This window comes from Ceratotherium simum, chromosome 21 (assembly GCF_057802395.1).
Source record: "Ceratotherium simum simum isolate JZ-2026a chromosome 21, ASM5780239v1, whole genome shotgun sequence".
Lineage (NCBI taxonomy): Eukaryota > Metazoa > Chordata > Mammalia > Perissodactyla > Rhinocerotidae > Ceratotherium > Ceratotherium simum.
In genome coordinates, this window is record NC_141920.1 from 14812083 (window position 1) to 14829405 (window position 17323).

At 49.4% G+C, this 17323-nt stretch overlaps 1 protein-coding gene and 1 long non-coding RNA gene across 2 annotated transcripts; one reads left to right on the forward strand and one right to left on the reverse strand.

Annotated features, from left to right (window-relative positions):
• Positions 1-507: 507 nt before the first annotated feature.
• Positions 508-6571, reverse strand: LOC147914204 (uncharacterized). The gene is made up of 3 exons (XR_015555577.1): positions 6301-6571; positions 1555-1620; positions 508-950 (listed from the first exon to the last, which is right to left on the reverse strand). It is a non-coding gene; the product is annotated as an uncharacterized LOC147914204 (long non-coding RNA).
• TP53RK (TP53 regulating kinase) lies at positions 6519-9007 on the forward strand. The gene is made up of 2 exons (XM_004430307.3): positions 6519-6832; positions 8422-9007. The coding sequence occupies exons 1-2, from the start codon at positions 6547-6549 to the stop codon at positions 8898-8900; spliced, it is 765 nt and encodes a 254-aa protein (XP_004430364.1). The 5' UTR covers positions 6519-6546; the 3' UTR covers positions 8901-9007.
• The last annotated feature ends 8316 nt before the right edge of the window (positions 9008-17323 follow it).

Sequence of the window (17323 nt, forward strand, 5' to 3'; positions counted from 1 at the left end):
TTACAGGGAGCAAGGGCGGAAACAGGGGGACCACTTGGGAGGCTGCTGCAAGGTGTAAGATGCAGCTGATTTGGACAAAGGTACAGTAGTGGGGATGCAGAAAAGTAGGCAGATCAGAGATAGACTCAATAAGGACTTACAGAGTGGGAAAGCAGCAGCTTAGAGCAGGGAAAGGAGATGTAGAGTTGTTTTGGCTGTGTGATGTTTAAGGTGCTCAATAGGCATCTTGTGGAAATAGGTGGGTAGTTCAATATGAGAGCTTGGAGTTCTGGAATATACCAGTTCAGCACTCACGTGGCCACAGGCTTATCCAACCTCTCATTGTGTGTTCACACATAGACACCTTCGTTCACATGCATCACTAGCCATACCCTCACCCAGCAGGAATCGTGTACCACAGACACAAGCAGGCATCTCGGCACAGAAGACAGCATGGACGAGACCTTCTGAGCCAGAGACCCTTGTACTGTTCTGAAAATAATAATAGCTGAGGCAGTTTGAGAACATGGCTCCAAAATTCTTTATTTCCTCCTTTGAAATCTAGGTGGGCTTGTGACTGCTTTGACTGGTAGGTTGCAGAGAGTGGCACTGTGTGACTTCTGAGGCCGAGTCACTGGGACACTGGCACCTGGAGCCCTGAGCCTCTGAGAAGTCCAACTACGCTGAGGCCGCCATGCTGTGAGGAAGCCCAAGGCACACGGAGAGGCCATGTGTGGATGCTCCACTCCCGTGGGCAGTTCCAGCCTTTGAAGTCAGCCCAGCACCGGCACCAGAACGAACCTTCAGATGACTCCAGCTCCCAGCCGTCACATCTTTCCAGCTGAGGCCCCAGATCTTGTGCAGCAGACACAAGCCATCCCTTCTGCTGCCAGTCTGGATTCCTGGCCCACAGGTTCCATGAGAATAATTAAATGGTTGTTTTAAGGTACAAAGATTTGGAGTAAATTGCTCTGCAGCAAAAAATAGCCAGAACAATAGCTTGAACTATTGAGCGATAATTATATACTTTGATGTAAGCACTTTACCTGTATTAGCTCACTGTTAACCTCACAACTGCCTCATGAGATAGGGACTGTTACAATTTACCCCCATTTTATGAATCGGGAAACTAGGCAAAGGGAGGTGGAGTAACTTGCTTTCATAATAAACAAATAAATTAAGATATATTGCACTCAAGGATACATACTAGTATATAGCTGAACTGGGAATCAAGCCCAGTTATGGGGAAATCAGGCTCTTACCCATCACGCTCCACTGCCTTTCTGGCATGGAGAAGAGCCCGAGGAGGCCTCTTGGCCATTGCTATGTGACAATTCCTCCTTTGTCTGTGAGTATCTGGAATTGTCACCAGGAGACCTGGTACAGCAAGGCCTGGGCTGTTCCATTCCTGGGAGATGACCTCGAGAAGTTAGGTGACGGAAAAGGGCAGGAAGTTCCTAGAGGGTTGCGTTAAGTCATGAGGATGTTTGCATGCTGCTGCCAGGTTCTACTCTCCTAGAGAACAGAGAATCTCTCTTCATTTGTTGCCCCAAATGAGAAAGGAAAAGTCCTTACCGGGCATTTCAGCAGGCATCTTCAAAAATGGCTTCCGTCGAGGGTGGGCAGGACCTTGACTCATTGCTAACAAATAGAGTACAGCAAAAGTGAGGGGTGTCATTTTAGAGACCAGGTTATAAAGACGGGGATTTCTGTCTTGCTCACCCTCTCCTGACCTCTCACCCACTCACTCTGATGCGGCCACCTGCCGTGCTGTGAGCTGCCCGATGGAGAGGCCCACACGGCAAGAACTGGAGGTGGCCTCCACGCGGTAGCCAGCAAGGAACTAAGGCCCTCAGATCAACAGCCCATGAGGAACTAAATCCTGCCACTAATCAAATAGTCACAAAAACAAACACAAGAGACCGTCTGTGACAATGCAAAGGAAGGACACCAGAGCTTATAAAAGTTGGATTTGCTCTCCTCTGAGAAGTCAGGGAGGGCTTCTCTGAGAAAGTGACATCCTTCCCTGAGGAAGGATGTCTAGATGGGTCTTGGCAACAAAGGGAGGGAAGAGTACTTCTGAGGTGGGAAATAGGAGATGCAAAGGCCCTGTGGCAAGAGGGAGCCTGGAAAGAATGAGAGACCGAGAGAAGGTAAATGTGTTTGAAGATCAGAGAGCAAAGGGGAGTTTGGTGTGAGATGAGTCTATAGGAGTCCCATGCAGGGTCTCACGGGTCTTTATCCTAAGCACAATGGGGAGCCATTGAAAGGTTTTAAACTAGGTTTCCTACCACAGAAGGCAGAACCAGTCTGACCATAGCATGCCTGGGACTTGATATTGTGTTTACACAGTAGATTTTCCAAAGGAGGGGTTCAGACAGCTTTGGTAACCATGGAGATGGCTGTGTGGACATTAACAATTATGATAATGAAGCCACAAACTTGGGAAACTGGGTATTATAAATAGAATTGGTTCTGGGTGAGCTTTGAGTAGTCTGGGCTGATGAAAGGTGCTGGAAACCACATTATGCCAACACAAAGGGTCTGATGTTTGAAAAGGTGACCTGCCCTGTGTATGAATGAAACGCAGGGACTGTGGCGCTGAGGGTTGGTCTCATAGCAACTCTGGGACCAAAGGGCCTTTCTTCAGTATTTCAAACAGGGTCCCCACGATGGGGGAAGGGACATGCACATAGGAAGAGTGTATGCTATCCACCAGGCACCTTCATGAGCAACAGCTTATTCAATCTTGATAAGCAATTGCCAAAGTAAAGCTAATTATCCTCGTTCCGAAGATGACGACTCTGAAACTCAGAGAAATGATGTTTGTCGCTGCATGGCACAGTGTGACAGGCGCTTATGGCTGCCTCCCCAGTGGCTGTGCCCAGCTCCCTTCCTCCTTGCTTACAGAGCACATCTCCACCTATAGGGGCTGAAAATGCCTGATCCTCATTTTTGCAGCTTCCTCTGCAGCTAAAGCAAAGACACATGGGCCAATTATGGCCAACGTCCTGTAGAGGAAGTCGGATGGGAGAGGAGCGATTTCCAGCAACGGGGTTCTCCCAAATGTTTTTGTGTCTTCATATCATGTGTGGAACTCTGGTGGCCATCTTGTGACCATAAAGTGACAAGTGTAAGGACCAAAGCAACCTACTGAGGCTGGTGAAGGGCATGAATATATGAGGGTAGAAAGATGGAAAGACCATCGAAATCATAAGGTGACTGAAGGACGCCTGAGACTCTGTACTTCTTAAAATTTTGTTCTGTGAGATCATCAGTGAACTTGTTGTTTACCCAAGTAAGCTAATTAGTTGACTCATCTCTTACTTGCAGCTTCATATATCAAAACTGCGGCTGTCTACTAATTGTCCCCCATATAACTCCTCCCCTACTTCCTTTTAGTAATAATTCCCCTAAGTTTTAGCTAAGTCCATGGCTGCCCTGCTAGAGAATACATTTTCCAGCATCCTTTGCAGAGTCATGGGCCATGTGACTAAGTCCTGGCCAATAGGATGTGAGTGGAAGCGATGTGTGGAACTTTGGGCCACATCCTTAGCTGCTTGTTCTCTATGGCCTCACGCCCAACCTCCTTCTTGCCAACTGCAGAGGGGGACAAGGGAATAGACTCAGAGAAGGTAGCAATGGGTTAAGAATGACAGATCTGGACTGTTACATGAAAGAGAAATAAACATCTCTCATATTTAAGGCACTATTTTTAGGTTACTTTGTTATAGCAGCTTATCCTGTACCCTGCCTAACTAATACAGTAACCAAAATGCACAGCCATTCAGTGGTGGGACAAGTCAGAGTTCTTGTTGTAAGACACACAAACTGCCTTGCTCCTGCGTCTGAGCACTGGCAGCCAAGACATGGGGTAAACGAGGGGCTTCTATGGCAGGACGTGGTCCCAGTGGTCCCCCAGGACACCACACAATGGGGAAGGCCCCTTCCCCCCCGAATAGTGGTTGGATGATGGAAGTCTACTTACAATAGCTACTATATTAAGCTACTATATTAAGCCCTCCATAAACAATAACAGCTTTCATTTATGGAATGCTTGTCATATACCTGGCATAGCTCTGTGGCTTTTACCTCTAGTTACTCATTTAATCCTCACAAAAACCCTCCAAGATAGATATTATCTACAATCTTATTTTATAGATGATAAACCAAAGCCCAGAGCGATTAAATAACTTGCTCTTCTTCAAACATGCCAAGCACACTTCTGCCCTAAGGCCTTTGCACCTGTTAGTCTGTGCCTGGAATGCTCTTCTCCCAGGAATCCATTCACGAGGCTCAAATGTCACCTTTTCCTTGAAGCCTTCTCAATCACCTTATTTAAAATCCTACCACTCCCCACTGCCCTGCCACCCTGCACTCTACTATCCATAGGGTGACCACATAATTTATCACCCAAACTAGCATGCCTTTAAGAGGGAAGGGGGGACACTTGTTATGCCAGGACAACAGGTTACAACTGGGGCCATCCCTGGAAAACTGGGATGCATGTCATCTTAGCAACCTCCCTTCCCTATTTTATTTTTCTCCATAGCACCTATTACCCTGGGGTATCATCCTTATTTATTTGGTTTTTTTCTGTTTCCACCTAGTAGAATGTAAGCTCCATGAGGGCAGGAATTAGTTTCCATTTTATTCACTGCTGTGTCCCAGGCGCTAGCGCAGTGCCTGGCCTAGAGTAGTCACTCAATAAATGTTTGTTGACTGAATCAGTGAATGAGTGAATGAATGGGCATCTGGTGCTGATGGGTAGGAAGTCTCCTTCAGGGCCAGCCTTAGGCTCAGAAAGGGCTAGGGCCGAGAGACGAGCCCTCTCCCCACCATGCTCCGCTGCTTGGCTATTGTACCTAGAACCTAACTGCCCATTCCGCAGCCAGAAGTGGAGGCCTTGAAGGGCCATGCCTGTGCAGTCACCCCAGCCTCGAAGCACCTCCCTTCCAGCAGGAAGAGCCCTTTGGGACACTGCTTCTCCTCCTGCCCTTCCAGCTCCCAGCCTGTTCCCAGCACCAGCTTGCTCCAGCCACGTGGAGCTGCTGGCCCGTCTCTCACCCAGCCCCGCCCTGTCTGTTCTCTCTGCCTGGAACCTGAGCATCCTCCCACGACTCCACTTGGTTGAGGGTGGAGCAACCTGGGAACCTCAGTGAGGGCAAAGGTACGGGAAGTGAGATATACACTCGACAGGAGTGTAAATAGGCACAAAACTGGACAGGGCAGTTTGGCTGATGGATCACATTTTAAAATGCTCATCTTCTACGTCCCAGAAACATCAATTTTAGAAAGACATCCTCAGCAACACTCATGCATGAGGTCAAGGATGCCCGGATAAGCCTGCTCACTGCAGCACTATTTGTGAGAGAGCAAAAAAAAAAAAGAGAGAAAAACAAAACAAAACTGGAAACAACTGTTTAGCAACAAGGATGGGCTAGCTCTATATGTACTGATATGGAAAACTGTCCAAGATAATTGCTTAGGGGGAAAAAAGCAATTTGCCAAAGAACGTGCAGTATGCTCTCATTTATATTGGGAAAAAGCCCATAACTATGTGTGAGAGTGCAGGTGTATCAGGAAAAAAAATCTGGAAAGAAACTTTATACAACGGTTGGTGGTGGGACAGACTGATGACCATAGGCATTTTGATTTTTCGTGTGTGCAAAATTCTGTATTGTAATAATGATGTACACCTGAAATTTATATAATGTTATAAACCAATGTTACCATAATTGAAAAATAAATAAGTAGAACTAAAAAAAAAAATTCTGCATTGTAAGAGTTTGTTACAGCCTGTATTGGCTTTGCAATTAAAAAACAGATACAAACAGTAAGAGTTTGTCTGTTAATCACTCCCACTTCACCTTAGGTTCTATCTCCTCTGGAAAACTTTCCCTGATCCCACCTGCCCCGCAGCCCCACCATCCCCACCACCCTCTTTGAGTCTCAATTATTTTTTTCTGTAAGATGAGTTTTCATCATTTAGCCTTATTACTCCTTAATGCACTTAAACGGTAGATATTATTATCCTACCACAAAGACGATGTTAGACTCATTGTCTACCTGCCACCCCCGACTCTGACTACTGTGAGCCCCTCTTGAGGGGAATTCAGGAGCCAGCAGACGCAGACATCCAAAAAGAGAACTCCCGGGACTACAGCTTCACAGGAGCCATAGAGACTCCTGAAAAAAGCCGATTTCGAACCGAAGTTTTCCGGAAAGAGCCGAAGAGCTGGGAGGCGGGGCCACCAAAGCCGACCGCGAGAGTCACGGAGGACTTCGGGAGAGAGCCGAGGCGTGGGAAGAGGGACTTACCGAGAGTTGCTGAGGGTTTACGGAGATAGCCGAAACGTGGGAGGCGGGGCCACAAGAGCCTTTCCGAGGGGCAACGAAGGCTTCGAAAAGAGCCGAAAGGTTCGGAGGCGGAACCGCTTCCTCAAAGCGGAAGTGTCGCCGTTCGAGTGGCCGCGAAGCCCGAGGATTTCCGGAGCGAGCCGAAACCTCTCCGACAGGTTCCGGAGAGAGCCGAGGGATGCCGAGGGGCGGCGCTGAGGCGCAATCATGGCGGCAGCCGGTGCTGCTGCTGCGGCTGAGAAGGACGAGGAGCCGGCGGCGGAGGCCGAGGCGCTGGCCGCGGCCCGGGAGCGAAGCCGCCGCTTCCTGAGCGGCCTGGAGCTGGTGAAGCAGGGCGCCGAGGCGCGCGTGTTCCGCGGCCGCTTCCAGGGCCGCGCGGCCGTGGTGAAGCACCGCTTCCCCAAGGGCTACCGGCACCCGGCGCTGGAGGCGCGGCTCGGCCGGCGGCGGACGGTGCAGGAGGCGCGGGCGCTGCTCCGCTGCCGCCGCGCAGGTGAGGCGCCCGGGCGGCGCGGGGAGGGGGCCCCTGAGCCCCGAGCCGCCATCTGCCTCAGTTTCTCCCTTCGTACCTTCTGCCGTGGCCTGGCATTAGGAAATGTCCTTTCATGCCTGTCTGCATGCGTTCCTTCCTAAGCCGCTGGGCCTGCAGCGACGGGCGTTTGCCCCGCAGCCCTTGCGCCTGGTCGGTTCCCGGCCCTGCCACCCGTGCTCGCCGTCGAGCATGTTCTCCCACCGCCCCGAGCCTCGGTGTACCCGTTTGTACTGCCTCGGTTTGCGATCGTTATCTTCTCATCCATCACTTTTAAGAAGCAGATGTAATTACAAGGACGTGCCCGGGAGCCAGGCTCTCTGGGTTCGGATACTGACCCCGCTGCTTCATATGGAGCCTTTCAACACGTTGCTTAACCCCAGCCTCAGGTTCCTCCTTGTAAAGGGAAGTCCTAGCAGCAGTAGCCACCTCGTAGGCGTGTTGGGACCATTAGATGAGGTGTGTATGCCGTGTGTTCGGTTTGGGTGTATGACTGGCACATACCGCTCGGTAAACGTTAGATTTCATTAAATTGTGTGTTTCTTCATTAAAGCATCATTGTGCACCACCACCGTAAGCCTTGTCCTCAGATGAGTTACTGAGGATCAGAGAGGGGAGGTAACTTGCCCAGGGTGACACAGCCAGGCGCTCAGCCCGTAGCCCTCTGACTCAGAAACACTGGCTTTTCACTTCTACACGTCCTGCCTTTCTTTCTTTCGTTGGTATATTTTAGGCGCCTGCTGTACCCCGAGACATTGTTAGGTGCTGGGAGATCTGGAGGAAATTCAGTAGTGAACAAGCAGACACATCTCTGCCCTTGCTTGGATGTAGTGAAGTTACTTGTGTGGTCATGTCTTCTGTTTTCACCCTCTGTGGGGGATAAGTTCAATTAAGCAGGGATGTGGCTGCCTTGTTTCCTGCAGTATGCCCCCCATATGTCTCCAGTATCTAGAAAAGTGTCCTGAACATGATGACATTCAATAAAGATTCACTGAGTCTTGGAGTTCAGTGAATTCATTGAACTATAGGAGGTGTTGTTCTCATATTGTAAAAGCTGAAACAGAGGCTTGGAGAAGTTAATGCGACTTGAAGTTTCTACGGTTACTGAGGAAAGGAGCTGGGATTTGCACCTGTCCTGTCTGATGCAGAGACGAATCTCTGGGCCAGCACACTGCGTGGCCTCCTGTTTGTGTCCCTGTCAGGTAGAACCTGCTCTGATGGCTCTGCTTTCTCTTCCGGCTCTTCATTTTGTTTTGTTTTTTAGGGGATGAGTATCACAGATGAAGTCCAATCATAAAGGGTGGGAAGGAGGAGGGAGCTGTGGCATTACAAACCGTAGCTGTGGGTGGTCTGAGGCACAGGCTTGCAGAGCATGAGCAGGGGAAACTTCCAGATGGGTTAAGTTGTACCATTCTGCAGCAGTCCTAAGTCTTCTTCCTGAAATAAGCAGAGACAGACTATAAAAAACAGGCTCAGTCTTTGAAAAGTAAGCTTACCATTAAAAAAAAAATAAAAAGAATCTAATCCAATAGCCACTTGTGTCTTGATTACAGGGATATCTGCCCCAGTTGTCTTTTTTGTGGACTATGCTTCCAACTGCTTGTACATGGAAGAAATTGAAGGCTCCGTGACTGTTCGAGATTATATTCAATCGACTATGGAGACTGAAAAGACTCCCCAAAAGCTCTTCAGCTTAGCCACGACAATCGGGCAGGTTTTGGCTCGAATGCACGATGAAGACCTCATTCATGGTGATCTCACCACCTCGAACATGCTCCTGAAACCCCCCCTGGAACAGCTGGACGTCGTGATCATAGACTTTGGGCTGAGTTTCATTTCAGCACTTCCAGAAGATAAGGGAGTTGACCTCTACGTTCTAGAGAAAGCCTTCCTCAGTACCCATCCCAACACCGAGACCGTGTTTGAAGCCTTTCTGAAGAGCTACTCTGCCTCCTCCAGAAAGGCCAGGCCAGTGCTAAAAAAGCTGGAGGAAGTGCGCCTGAGAGGAAGGAAGAGGCCCATGGTTGGGTAGAAGAATGTGTGCGACAGCAGACAGCTGAGCTGGTTACTTCAGAGGAAATTTGAAGGAATGCTACCAAGTTGAGATCAGATCTAAATAAAGTTGTTGAGGTATGTTTAGGTGCTGTCTGATCATGCTTGTTAAGTGTCATTATCTCTGCGGTTGACTGTTCGCAGGAGCTTACTGTGTACATAAGACACGTTCTAGGCAGAATTGGGTATTTAAAATAAGTCTAGGACAGGCTTATACCTCAGGTTTGTGGGCAGGGCCTTATAAAACTTCAAACCACATAAAGAGAACGTTATTCTCTTCAGTCCTTCTGGTGAGACAAGGACAAAGTCTCAGTTGGTGACAGTATGTCTTTATCAGCCCTCTAACGCAGCATTTTTTTTTGTTGTGTTCATGACATAGTCCTCTTAAAACCAGTATAGTGGGATAGAACCAGTATTTTAAAAATGAAATAGAATCAGACTAGAAAATATCATGTGCATTATATGTGGTATTGTAAGTATTCTTTCATGAAACTTGTTTCAAATGTATATAGACAAGGGTCTATACTGGGTTTTGATGTAAAATATATATATATATATTTTTTTTTTTTTTTGGTGAGCAGGATTGGCCCTAAGTTGACATCTGTTGCCAGTCTTCCTCTTTTTGCTGAGGTAGATTCACCCTGAGCTAACATCTGTGCCCATCTTCCTCTATTTTGTATGTGGGATGCCTGCAATAGCATGGCTTGATGAGTGGTGCGTAGGTCTGCGCCTGGGACCTGAACCTGCGAACCCTGGGCTGCCGAAGTGAAGCATGCGAAGTTAACTACTACACCACTGGGCTACACCCCAAGATATATTTCTTGTTGAGGGGCTGGCCCCGTGGCCTAGTGGTTAAGTTTGGCACGCTCCACTTTGGCAGCCCGGGCGCGGACCTACACCACTTGTCAGCGGTCATGCTGCAGTGACCCACATACAAAATAGAGGAAGATTGGCACAGATGTTAGCTCAGGGTGAATCTACCTCAGCAAAAAAAAAAAAAAAATATATATATATATATATACACACACACACACACTTCTTTTTGAGAGTAAGGTAAAAGATGAAAAATGCTGCTGAACTGTAATTTCTCTCTTTTAAAACAGGCTCATAGCTCTCAGGCAACTGAAATTTATGTAATTTTATACATTTTTATTTTTGTTGCTCTGTTTTTATGGTTACTTTTTTTTTTTTTTTTTGTGAGATCAGCCCTGTGCTAACATCTGCCAATCCTCTTTTTTTGCTGAGGACGACTGGCCCTGGGCTAACATCTGTGCCCATCTTCCTCCACTTTATATGGGACGCCGCCACAGCATGGCTTGCCAAGCAGTGTGTTGGTGCACGCCCAGGATCCGAACCAGCGAACCCCGGGCCGCCGCAGCGGAGGGCGCACACTTAGCCACTTGCGCCACTGGGCTGGCCCCTTATGGTTACTTTCTAATTAAGACAAGTGATTGATATCAAGTTCCTTTTAGTTTACATAGGTAAAAAAGTGAGTCGATTTATACACAGACAGTAAGTAGACTGAGCAGAAGTGGTGAAGTGGCTTAGGAATGACTGAAGGTTAGTAAAGCCTGGTTGAAGGGAAGGTGCAGGAAGACCAAGTTAAGATGCAAACTGCCACTAATTAGCTTGCACTTAACCTTGCCCAGCCCCAGTTTCTTCCTCCAGAGAAGGTGTGGATATGTTGAGAGCTGTAATAAAATACCTTTTCTCCTTGTAAGCTCCAACTAGCAAGTAAATATTTTGACTGCCTGGCACTGTATTGGGTACTTGGTGCAGCGGTGAGCAAGACAGACACGCCAGCTCGTGGAGAGAACGTTTGGGTGGGACCAGGACCTTGTCTGGTGGGACTGGGACCTTGTGTTTCATTCACCACAGTCAGCGCCCTGCATGCGGCAGATGCCCGGGAATGGATGAACGCTTCCCTTCCTGGGTAGTGGTGACTAGTAGAGAGGAGAACTAATATCATTGCCTGGTTACTGCATGTTGGGCATTGTGCCAGGAGTTTTCATATTAGATCTAAAACAACCCCAAGTTAAGTATTGTCTCCATTTTATAGATGGAGAAACGGGCTCAAAAAGAGGGGACCTTGTCCAAGATGTCACAGATAGCAAGGGGTACTTTTATCTGGCCCCAAGCCCAAATGCTTTCCACCGATCCTTTGGACATACTGGATACAACCTGTCTTCATATTATTATAATATGTATTGTGGGGCCGGCCCAGTGGCGTAGCAGGTAAGTGTGTGTGCTCCACTCCAGCAGCCTGGGGTTCGGATCCTGGGCATGCAGACACGTCGCTCGTCAGGCCATGCTGTGGCAGCGTCCCATATAAAGTGGAGGAAGATGGGCACAGATGTTAGCTCCAAGCCAGTCTTCCTCAGCAAAAAGAGGAGGATTGGCAACAGATGTTAGCTCAGGGCTAATCTTCCTCACACACACAAGAAAATAATAATAGTATGTATTGGCCTTATATTACATTATTTTCTAAGAACAAGGGCCACAGGAGCTGGCAATAACTTTTTCAATGAATATTCTCAACATGGTTGAGAGGGCTCATTCCCCGGTGTTTTGTGCTGGTCTCAGCCTATCAATAACCAGCGTTGTGCTTGGACCAGCCCTCGTGGTTCTTATGATTGCAAGATGCCCTTCAGCAATAACCATCAGGAAACTTTGAAAAAATAAAAGTTTATTACTCATAGGTCCTGGAAATTACCCAGCACACCTGGGGCCACATAGGTCATGGGGAGAGAGAGAGCACAGGCCTGGGGTTCTGCTGTTGTTGGGGTCAAGCGTTGGGGCCCACGGTTTCGTGGGCTCACTCTTTTTTTGTGAGGAAGATCAGCCCTGAGCTAACATCCATGCCAATCCTCCATTTTTTCCCCTTTTCTCCTCAAAGCCCCAGTAGATAGTTGTATGTTATAGTTGCACATCCTTCTAGTTGCTGTATGTGGGACGCCGCCTCAGCATGGCTGGACAAGTGGTGCGTCGGTGCGTGCCTGGGATCCGAACCCGGGCCGCCAGCAGCAGAATGCGCGCACTTAACCGCTAAGCCACAGGGCCGGCCGTGGGCTCACTCTTTATTGGTGAATTTAAAACATGGCAGGAATTTAAAGTTCGGGAAGAGAAAAAACAAGTGGCTCCAATGGTCAATTATCACAGTCAACCCAGATCTCTAAAACAAAGGAGCCCTTGGTGCGGGGAGGCAGCCTGGCTCTTTAGTGGTGTGGCTGGACATGTGTTTATTTTGAGAGATAGCTGTTTTTGAATTGGATGCCTCTTTGAAGTGAATGCCTCAGCAGTCAAAGCTTAAGTTAGGTACTCACATTACAAAAAAGAAGAAAAACACAACACCCAGTTTCCTCATAGGTACTATAAGGCTAGTAAGGCTAATATCTCCCTCATGGGGCATATGACTGGTTGACCCATGTGTGCAGGCGTTTAGTCAACAAATAACTAGTGCTCACTATGTGCCAGGCACTAGAGATACAGAGGGGATGTGAGGGCTATCCTTAATCTCCTGGGAAACATGAACGAAGTACCTAAGACAGTTTCACACAGTGATGAGTGCTGTAAAGGGTGCTGAGGTCCTGAGTGATCTGGAGGGGAGGTGGAGGGAGGGGTGATCAGGGGAAGCCTCTGAGAAGGTGACACTGGAACAAGATGTGAAGGAGAACCAGGAGATGGGGGAGTATGTTCCAGGCAGAAGGACCATGATGTACAAAGTTGGCGAAGGAGGAACATGCCTGAGGGCCAGCAAGGCCAGTGTGGCTGCCTTGCAGCCAGCAAAGAGGAGCAGGAAATGTGATCAGAGAGGCGGGTAAGCGCCTTGGAACAAGGCTGGGTTTTATTCTTAATGTGACTCAGAGGGTTTAAACAGGGAGACATCTGATTTATGTTTTGAAAGGATTGCTAGAAAGAGAACTTTCTAGAAGAAAGACTAAAGGGGGCAAGAGTGGAAGTGGGAAACGAGTGAGAAGGCTGTGCAACTTGGCTGGGCTGGTGAGGACGGTGGCCTGGATGCTGCAAACCGCTGGGCACCCATTGGTGCTTGGGACGTGGCGGCCAGTGACAGTGGGGAAGCAAAAATAATATTTGCAAGTGCTGAGGGGAAGAGGTAGATACTGGAGAAACTTCATCAATGTGCCCAGGAGGAGTAGTGTCGCTTCACGTACTCAGCTGGTGGCCCATGATGGGAAATAAGGGATTAACAAACATTCCTAGGCGAGCAGTGGATTCCTTCCCTAGTTCAGTGTCTGACGAAGGGCTAAGGAACCCTCTGCAATTGCAGATCCCTCAAAGTCCACGTGGGCACAGCCAGTGCTTTGCAGCGATGAGCCAAGGGCACTAGCAACTCTCTGTGAATTCCTACCTGAACCTCCCAGACTGGGGTTATCACCGCCACTTGGCAGATGAGGAAACACTCTTAGCAATGTGAAATCTCATGTCCTGGGGTCACGATAAGTGACAGAGCTGGGATTCAAGTCCACATTTTTAACAACAGTTAACATAAATGAGCAGTTACTAAGTTCTTTGCATGCATTAACCCATTTTGCAGAGGAGGCAACTGAGGCCCAGAGAAATTGTCTTGCGCAATGTCGCATAGCTAGTGAGTGGCGGAGCCAGGGAAATGTGAGGTGACGCTGAGATGTGCCTAACACTGAACAGGACGCAGACCCACATCTCCTGGAACATGGAGCTTATCTGGCCAGTCCATGGACCACAGGATGGAGTTACCCAAGCCAGGCATAGTGAGTGCCCCGTGCAGGCGTGTTCTTGTTAAATGAGATGAGCTGACCGTGCTCACCACGTGCTGGGTGAGGGGATACGGGAACACTTAGATCAGTGAAGGCGCGTGGTGTGTAATCTCCGCTGTAACTAAGAAAGTTAACCCGAATCCTGGTCCTGGTTCCAACAAGATTTTATTTACAAAAATAGGCAGCTGGCTTGTGGGCCGTAGTTTGCCAATCTGATTTTTTAAAATATTACATTAAAATATTTGTCTTGATTACTAGTTTTTTAGGTGCCCCCTTAAATTTGTGCCCTCGGAAGAGCCTCGCTCACCTCGCCCTAGTCCTAAGCCAGCTGTCACCCACTGCTAGACCCCCTGACTGTGAGACCCACGTTCTGACAGGGGCCTGCCTCAACCCTCTCGGGACTGGGAATCTCCTCCTGTGTCCTGAATTCGGGGCACTGCAGCCCCCTTTCCAGAGCCCAGAGGAGTAGCTCCCTTTTGCCACCAGAGGGCGCAAGTTACCGTCATTCTGGATGCAAAGAAATCAGCTTTCTCCCCTTCCCTTCTTCCTCCTGCGCTGCCCTCACTGCTCTGCTCTCTCTTCCTCTGTCCCTCTCCCTCCTCCTCCTCTCCCTCTCCCTCCTCCTCCTCTCCCTCTCCCTCCTCCTCTGTCCTCTCCATCCCTCTTTTCTTCCCGTCTTCCTCCCCGCCGCCCGCCCTTGAACTTGTTCATTTAGTCACTCAACACCTTAGCCGAGCATCCCTGTGCGGCGGGCACTGTGCTGATCCCTCAGGATGTAGAGAGCAAGACAGCGTGGGGATAGCTAGTCCCCTCCTGTCTCGGTGTTGTCGCCCCGCTCTCACTTCTTCACGCAGTCGTTCGCTAGGATTTACTGAGCACCTTGGCTGTGCCCGGCTCTGTGCTGGATCCCGAAGAAGCGACAGTGACGAGAAAGTCCAGCTACCACCCGGGAGCGCCCGTCACCCCTCCCAGCGCTGCTGCAATCCCTGGTCTCCCCACTGCTCCCCTGCTTCTGCCCTGGCCCCCACACTCTTCCTCAATTGGCAGCCAGAGGCACCCTCTTCAAGCCAGATGATGCCACTTGTCTGTTGAGAAGGTTGACGGCTTCCCATCCCCCATGTCTCCTTGCTTATCAGCAGCACGGCCTGGGAACCCCTCACTGCCCCTCTCTGAGCCTCAGTGTCCTCATCTAAAAAATGGACTGACAATGGTGCTTACCTCGTGGAGATGCTGGGAGCACTGTCATGGGTCCAAGCCCCAGAAGCAGACTCTGAGATGCAGTTTAGCGTGTAGGGCGTTGACTAAGGCACGCCCTTGGGGTCAACCTCCACCAAAGGGAAGGGAAGGAAGCCGGGGAGGGCAGAGGGAGAAGTGGGGCTGAGACAGAGCAACGGCAGCCTCAGCCGACCCCGCAGGGAGCTCTGCAGCTAGAACGGCCCTGCAGAGATGTCCCAAGTTGGACAGAGATGGCCGGGCCCTCATAATCCCACTTCATGCAGTCTTTGGCGGGCCACCCCTGGAAGGGCATGAGCTTGGGTGAGGCCACTCTCTGCCCATCCCTGAAGCGGCGACAGCTGGAGGCTGCCTGCTGCCCACACTCCCTGCATCTGGGGCCATCAGTCCTTCCTGGAAGGGGATCTGGGTCTCGCATCGATGCCCACCACAAGCATCAATGAAATAATGCACGTAGAGCGCTACCACAGTGCCTGGCACATCGCAACAACTAGCTGTGACTGTGGCTGTTATTATTATTTAATTTATATTGCTACTATTTTTAGAGACCAACGAACAGGCAATTATCATACAGCATCATTTGCTCCACTTACAGGCCAAGGGAGCACAGGTGTGCTTTCCCACATTGCGGGGACCCCACCCCCAGTGCACCTGAATCAAAAGGTCTGGGTTTGGGTTGAGAATCTGCACTCTAACAAGGTCCCGGGTGATGCTGAGGCTGCTGTCCTGAGAAGCACTGCCCTAAGGGAAAGCCAAGTGTTTCATGAGAGGAAGAGGAAATGGATGCTGGGAGGGTTATTTCCTATGCCCTCTTTGCAGATGAAGAAGCTAAGGCTCGGAGATGCTAAGCAGCTTGCCCGGAGTCATCAGCCTGTAAATGGTACAGATTGTGCCAGACATTGTCTGTTGCCTACCAAAAGCCGCCCCCTTGTTCTTTTTGGACACAGCCTCGATTTGTCCAGGTATTTATTAGGTGAAGACGGCTTCATCTCGGGGAAGGTCCGACTGGTCCCTGATATAGAGGTGAGCATGTGACCCTTTTTCAGCCAATAAAACACAAACGAAAATCTGCAAAAGTTGCTTCTGGGGAAGATTTTGCTTCTTATAGAAGGTGAGAGGAGTGCAAGAATTCTTTCCATGCCTTGGCTCCAACACACCCCCATCAACAATTCCTGCCTTGAAATGCAATAGTGATAACTGGAGGTTCAGCAGCCATCTTGAGACCATGAGGCCACCCCTGAAGCTAAAGAGTCAATGAGAGGAAGATGATGGAGTAGAGAGATGGGCCAGGTATGAGTCCGTCCTTAATGACATCAGACCTCAAGCCTCTTTTCCCTGACTTATTCCACGATAAGTAAACATCTTTAAAGCTGAAGCCGCTGTTGATCAGGTTTGCTATCACTTGAAGCCAAAAACATTCCCAACCAAATCAGATCCAGATCCCAGTGCCCCAAAGCCATACCTGCTCCACGGCATCTCGCTGCCTTTCTGGGTGAGGCTGCAGTGTATTGGGCAGTATGGCCTCTCTAGATCAGAGTGAAGGAGCAATGACAGGTGGACTCCATTTCTCCAGGGGCCATGAGGCAAGAACCCTGGACTGAGATTCAGCCTACGCAAGGCCTGGCCAATCTCTGCCACCAACTTCCTTGTGAGTTTGGGAAAAATCCCAAACTTCTCTGGGCCTCAGTTTCCCAGTCTGTGAAATGGAGGATTTGATCTGGATCAGACTGGTTGCTGTACCTGTCGACATTTTTGTTGGGTCCATATAGTGTTTGTTTTTTGGTTGCCAATGTTAGAGGATTGGGATGGTTTCATATAAAAATCTGGATATCTGACTTCTCTGGAAACATTATCAGGAAATCTGGCCACTCTGGACCCCCTTTACAGCACGTCTCCTTTTAGAGGGTGGCTTGTGTTCGCCAATTCACCCCGATCCTCACCCTTCCATATTGCCCCTCGACTCTGAAGCTCGCTGCCAGTTGTTCTCATAGAGTGAAGAGGAGGGTAATGTATTTCTTACCCCCAGACCCCTTCACCCCCATGCTGCTTATTCCTGTAGGCATTTGAATTTGCAACCCCTAGATGAGATGGTCTGTGTCTTCCCCAGGGGTCACACAGGCATCTCAAAACTCAGCATGTCCGAAAACAAACTCCTGCTCCCACCCCTTGGTCTCTGCTCCCACCCAGCCTTCCCATGACGGTAAACAACAGCTCTGCGAATCCAACGCTTCAGCCCCAAACCTGGGAGCTCCCCTTGACTCCCCTCTCTCACCGCACACCCCACCCAACCCAGCAGCAAATCCCGCTAGCTTTACTTTCAAGATATAATCAGGAAGTTAGGAGAGAGGCTACTCTTGGGGAGGGGTAGTGGCTTGGAGGGGGCTTCTGAGGGCTTCTGGAAGGATGAGTAAGTTCT

What these genes read in the sequence shown, in the direction of transcription:
- TP53RK (XM_004430307.3), top strand. Translation starts at nt 6,547, where the DNA reads ATGGCGGCAGCCGGTGCTGCTGCTGCGGCTGAGAAGGACGAGGAGCCG. An exon ending in GCTCCGCTGCCGCCGCGCAG is followed by an intron (nt 6,833 to 8,421) that starts GTGAGGCGCCCG and finishes TCTTGATTACAG; the next exon opens with GGATATCTGCCCCAGTTGTC.